This window comes from Daucus carota, chromosome 9 (assembly GCF_001625215.2).
Source record: "Daucus carota subsp. sativus chromosome 9, DH1 v3.0, whole genome shotgun sequence".
Lineage (NCBI taxonomy): Eukaryota > Viridiplantae > Streptophyta > Magnoliopsida > Apiales > Apiaceae > Daucus > Daucus carota.
The window spans coordinates 11,209,947-11,212,689 of NC_030389.2; the positions used below are offsets into that span (position 1 = coordinate 11,209,947).

Genomic DNA, 2,743 nt, shown 5'->3' on the forward strand with positions numbered 1-2,743 from the left:
GGAATGAAGAAATGAAAGCAGTTACATATAAAATAAGCTACAAGGGAAATTCCTCCCCACACCAACAGGGGGAGGCCCTTGTAGCAATAAAAAAATATCTTGCGGGGCATTCCGAGGTGCCCGCACCCTCATCCAAAAATAATATTCAATTCGTGACGACAAGCGCCACGCACAAATTCGGGATTAACAAAGAAAATAAATAAAAGTTTGATTAACAAGCAGGAGGGAAGATCAGGAAGCAGGAGAGGAGGAGCCCTTCTCGTCAGCGGGGAGGATGTCTTGCGGAGCCAGGGTGGTCGCTAGGGTTGTGACTGGAACCCCTTCCGGGGGCGTCACCTCGGTTCCCGCAGAGATTGGCTCCACGGGCTTCGGCTCGTCTTCAGCCACACCCCTCTTTTCAATACCACCCCCGGAGAAACCTTGGGAAGTCGCTGGAACCTTCTCCTGGCCAGAGGCATCTTCGGCCTTCGCCTCCTCCAGGGCTACCGCAGCATCAGGCCCCAACTTGGCCCAATCATTGTCGGGGAAGAAGCGGTAGGCCGACTTCACGCAGTCCTTGACCCCTGCGGCAACTCCAGCTTCAAAAACAGCGGCCTCCCGCTCCTTCCTCGTCGCCTTGGCAGCGGCGGCAGCCTCCTGCAGCTCCTTCACCTGGCCCTCCAGCCTCTTCACCATCTTCCCCAGGCCATCCGCCTCCTCCTCCAAGGAACGCCTCACGGCGTCCTCCTTCCTCCTCTCCTCACGAACTTTGGCTTCAGCCTCCTTCAGCTCCTGGTTGGCCTTCCGCACAAGATCTCTGTCTTTGACAGCGGAAGCCAGGTCCGCCTTAGCCTGCTTCAGATCCGCCCTCATCTTCTCGTTGACCCGGGCTGTGTCAGCAACATGCTCCCCCATCTTCAGATCGAGGAACAGGCTCTTAGCGTTGGCCACCACCTTGTCACGGGTGGCCTCGGCTATTGAAAGCCTGTCCCACTCCCGGACGGTAGCCTCGGGGACCTGGTCGGAGAGCATCCGCTGAAAGAGCTGAGTCTTTTGAGAAGAGGAGGGAGCGGGAGAGCTGCGGGCCAGGGTTAACCTGGGCTTCTTGCTTGTACGGCCTTCAGCTGAAGACCCCGCCTCAGCAGTCTTGGAGGGGTCCCGCTTGCGACTCCCGGAGGAGGTCTTCTTTTGCTCCAGAGAGGGGGAAGGGAGCTGGGAAAGTGGCTTTACAGAGAGAGGAGCCTGAGAATCGGAGGCTTCCCCGAACAGATCCTCGTATTTAGTGGAGCGCTTGATGAATTTGGGAATGTTGGCAGCCATATCTGTGGAAAGAGACAAGGAGGAACAATTAGACAATATGCAAACATATACGGAAATATGGGGAGATGCAAGCCTGGCAGATGGCATAAAAATCATAAAGCATGCAGGAAGGGAATTCATAAAGCAAATATCATGTAAGGTGCAAGCTAAGAGGAAACCTGGGCTTCCCGTCGCCTCCACATCTGCACCCCCCTCGTCAACGGGGGATGCATCTACCACCGTAGTGGAAAAACCGAGCCTCTCCAGATTTTCTGGAGTAAGCAGGCTGGAGCCATCACCTAGCCCGGTGGATAGCCCCAACACATGCTTGGCCCTCTCAAGGGACTCTCCCGCCAGAGGAGTCTGCACTGGCATGTCTACAACAAATACAAGCATAAGGAAACTAAACGGGAACCCTAGAGGACTAAACTGGACGATGGATTAAGGAAAAGCTGGCTTACTGGGGGAGAGATTGAAGTCCTTCCTGTAGACTGGGCAGTCATAGCAGTAAAGGAAGAGCTTCTGCCAGTCCGACATCGACTGGCGGTTGCCCTTGATGCCCTTCTTGTGGTGGGTGTTCCAGGCAGTGAGATAGAAGAACCCTGGGGTCCTGCCAGTAAGTTTCAGCTGGAAGAACCAGCCCAACTCCGAAGCAGACATCCTCACCCCATGGTGGATGTCATAGAGGATGTAGAGGCAGACCGCCATTCGGTAGGAGTTGGGGGTGAGCTGCATGGGGGAGACCTCATAAAAATCCAAGACCTCCAGGATGAAAGGATGGAGGGGAAGAGACAGACCCAGCCTGAAGAACTGGGCGGAAAGCACGGCTTTGGGGTAGCCAGTGCCTGGCTTGAGGGTGTCGAAGCGGTGACACCTCTCTCCTGGCTTCGGGATCCCCAAGGTGCAGCCAGGGTTGCAGGACTCCAATAGGGACTGCAGCCGAACAGGAGTCATAATGGAGTCCATATGCTCGCAGGCCAGGACTACAGCTGGAGGCTCGATCACCTCCACGGAAGCCTCAGCCTCCCGCTCAGCCTCCTCCGGGCTCCCCTCGAGGGCTTCAGCAGCAGGGTCCAGCGGGAGGCCCGAGGTCCCATCCGCCTTACTGGACTCAGAGGTCGTCCAGTTGAGCTCCTTCACCACCAAATTGCGCCTGGAGCGGGTTCTGGAGCTAACCCCTAAGCTGGGCCGGGCAGGTTGAAGGTCCTGGCTAAAGGAGGATCCCGTGTCAACTGCAACAACGGGAGCCTTGCTGGTGGCAGATTGAGATGAGTGTGAGGACATGGATCCTTGAGACATCTACAATAGGAAAGGATGGGTTAACGAAAGGACACAACAAGATGAGGAGAGGCCGAGAGAAAGAAAAACAAAAAGGGAGAAGGAGAAGGGGTTTGCGGAAGACTGGGCTGCAAGGGTGGAGCCCTACGGGTGTGAAGAAGGAATGAATAGGCTTCAGTTGGAGCCC

The 2,743-nt window shown here is 55.9% G+C and overlaps 1 protein-coding gene across 1 annotated transcript; it reads right to left on the bottom strand.

Annotated features, from left to right (window-relative positions):
- Positions 1-231: 231 nt before the first annotated feature.
- Positions 232-1,299, bottom strand: LOC135149412 (uncharacterized). The gene has a single exon (XM_064085125.1). The coding sequence runs from the start codon at positions 1,297-1,299 to the stop codon at positions 232-234; it is 1,068 nt and encodes a 355-aa protein (XP_063941195.1).
- Between the last annotated feature and the right edge of the window lie 1,444 nt (positions 1,300-2,743).

Bases quoted from the DNA above. Each gene is read 5' to 3' on its own strand.
- LOC135149412 (XM_064085125.1), bottom strand. From the start codon at position 1,299: ATGGCTGCCAACATTCCCAAATTCATCAAGCGCTCCACTAAATACGAG.